General features: G+C 40.9%; 1 protein-coding gene across 1 annotated transcript in view; it reads right to left on the minus strand.

Annotated features, from left to right (window-relative positions):
- LOC106809669 (F-box/LRR-repeat protein 20-like) overlaps positions 1-2,468 on the minus strand; it is a 17,455-nt gene that overhangs the window by 12,839 nt on the left and 2,148 nt on the right. The window contains exons 3-5 of the mRNA XM_014812832.1: positions 2,254-2,308; positions 1,014-1,183; positions 39-107 (exon numbers count right to left, since the gene is read on the minus strand). Coding sequence (XP_014668318.1) covers positions 39-107; positions 1,014-1,183; positions 2,254-2,308 — 294 coding nt within the window. The remainder of the gene's footprint in view (positions 1-38; positions 108-1,013; positions 1,184-2,253; positions 2,309-2,468) is intronic.

Genomic DNA, 2,468 nt, shown 5'->3' on the forward strand with positions numbered 1-2,468 from the left:
TAAAATGAAATATCACACAAATTAGCGAGATGGCATACCTGTCCGAAATCTTCTTACAGTTTGTTAGAGTCAACTCCTCTATGTTGTTACATTCTGCCGCAAACGTCCTGTAATACAATGCAGCGATCGTGAGAACGTGAGAAGCACTCAGCGCAAGCTCATACACACAGACTACGATAATTCGAGTCAGTGCCGATTGTCCTGCTTTCCCCACTACGATAATTGTCGTTTCGATCAAGTCATTGCTCCTGTTATGTTCGTTCAATCGAAGCTTTTTGAAAATGTTCGAGGAATAACAAGTGAACATTAACAGGTAAACTGAAAGAAGATGCCTATAGAGCAGTAGAGAGGGGTATAATTAGTTATAAATTTCGCTTGAGTTTTTTTTAGCATAGCCATCTGTGACCGTCCTGTTCTCTACTAGTTCATATTCCTCACCGCCAAAAACTGCAATTCTTACAAGTTTATTGCAAAACTGCATGCAGTGCTCCCTTCATACAACTCAGGATACCACTGCCGCAAGGCTAGCACTATTTTTCAAGCTGGGGGCAAATCCAGCAAATGGCGATTCGTAAACAGCGTATGATTTGAAAGAGGTAAATGGGCGCACAATCCGCGCATTATTTCTTATGACCATTTCATCAAATTTTTCACGAAATTATGGTCAGATTTTTATTTCCTTTGCAACTTTTATAAGTGCAAATCTTAATACATAGGATATACGAGTAACGTAGCTGCTGTGAAACTTGTAGTAAAAAAGCATTAGAAATTCTGTGTCTACGGAAATCTACTTGTGACAGTGGTGAATTGAGCCAGAGTGAGAGCGCCATCTGTCGTGCAGTTTGGTTTATTGCATGAAGTTTTTTTCAATACCTGTCACGGGTCAATACCATCATATACCATCCATCACCATTTACTATACACCATGCTCCTTTCACTACACCGTCAATCTCTACCCCCGCCACAATGCCCTTGCCCCTCCCCACTATGCGGCAGGCGTAGATGATTCATACCTCATAGCACCATCTCCTACGATCTGGCATCCAAGTAGACTGAGCTTCTTTAGAAAGCCTCCGCACCTTTTCGACAGATTCTCCAGAACAACGCCCTCTATATCGCATTGAAACTCAAACAGGTCGACCCTTTGCCAGTTGCTGCCATCTAGTGCCAAAATGTTCCAGTACTACAATAAAACATGGGGAAAAAAACCTGTTGTAGAAATCGAGGTGAAATTCGAATCGTCCTCGAACGTTGAATTTTTTTTTACTAGATTCGTCATGATGTAATCACTTGGCGCCGTCGCTAAAAGTGTGAGAATGCATAATCTGGATTCACGCCACGTTGTGATACCACCTGCACGCACAGTACCGCCACACTAACTAGTCAATAGGCTGTACACAAACGCCATCTACATGTAGCCTCACACCAACGACAGAGTTACAGGCAATGGTCACAATTGGCATGATTTTCTACCACTCTAGGAAACCTCATCGGTGTAATGAATGGTCAAGAATGTAAGGCAGTTGTAGGCCTGCAAGGTACAACTAAGGTGACAATGTAGAGTTTGTTTTTAATTGCTGATGGGCTGCAAACACTAATGCAAACTACACTTACTTATAAAGCCAAAATTCAACACCTATAAAACATGAGGATGCAGAAGAATGTTATTTAGATGTATGGACGGAATCACTTTGAATAATGACTACAAACACAAGCACATTGGTTGCAATGGAATGGACATATGCACATTGGTTGGCCACTGTGTCCATTCCCTTTTTTCCATTCTTGACCTTCCATTAAACACCAAATTTATGCATCTCATATAGACTTATGACGGGCGAAGGAATACAGTTTGAAAAAAAATATTGGGTGAAAGTATATATGACTCTCAAATTCAATTAACATTATACATTAAATAAAGCATTTCGAAAAGCTGCCAAAATAACAAAGAAATACATTCTTACTCCTGGTATTGAACTTTTAGTAATATTTTCTTTTTAATTACACAATAAGTAATGTCAAATTCCTTATATCATCAATAATGAATTAAGCAATCTACAGTAATCGTTTATGTTTATGCACAGCACAGTGTGTTCATTATTCTAGGGTCAGACATAAATGCATATAAACGAGCGCATATTCAGACAAAGATCTGCACTTCGTTATATACTCGCACGATCACGTGTCAGTTTCGCATTCTCATACATCCGCTTTCACATCGCGTTAATGAGGCACAGGTGTGTATGGGCGTACCTTGGACACCTGGGCACATCGACAGAGGCTGACAACATCCAGGTATGAGAAAACTCTGCAACGAAAATGCAAACATAAATACGACACGACGCTTATATACTTGGAACCCTGATTCAATCAATGCAAAGTGGTTTCGGTATAAGTGCGAATGCAGGCATGCACACACACACACACGCACGCACGCACGCACGCACGCACGCACGCACGCACGCACG

The sequence above is a fragment of the Priapulus caudatus genome, unplaced genomic scaffold (assembly GCF_000485595.1).
Source record: "Priapulus caudatus unplaced genomic scaffold, Priapulus_caudatus-5.0.1 Scaffold374, whole genome shotgun sequence".
NCBI classification, from domain to species: domain Eukaryota; kingdom Metazoa; phylum Priapulida; class Priapulimorpha; order Priapulimorphida; family Priapulidae; genus Priapulus; species Priapulus caudatus.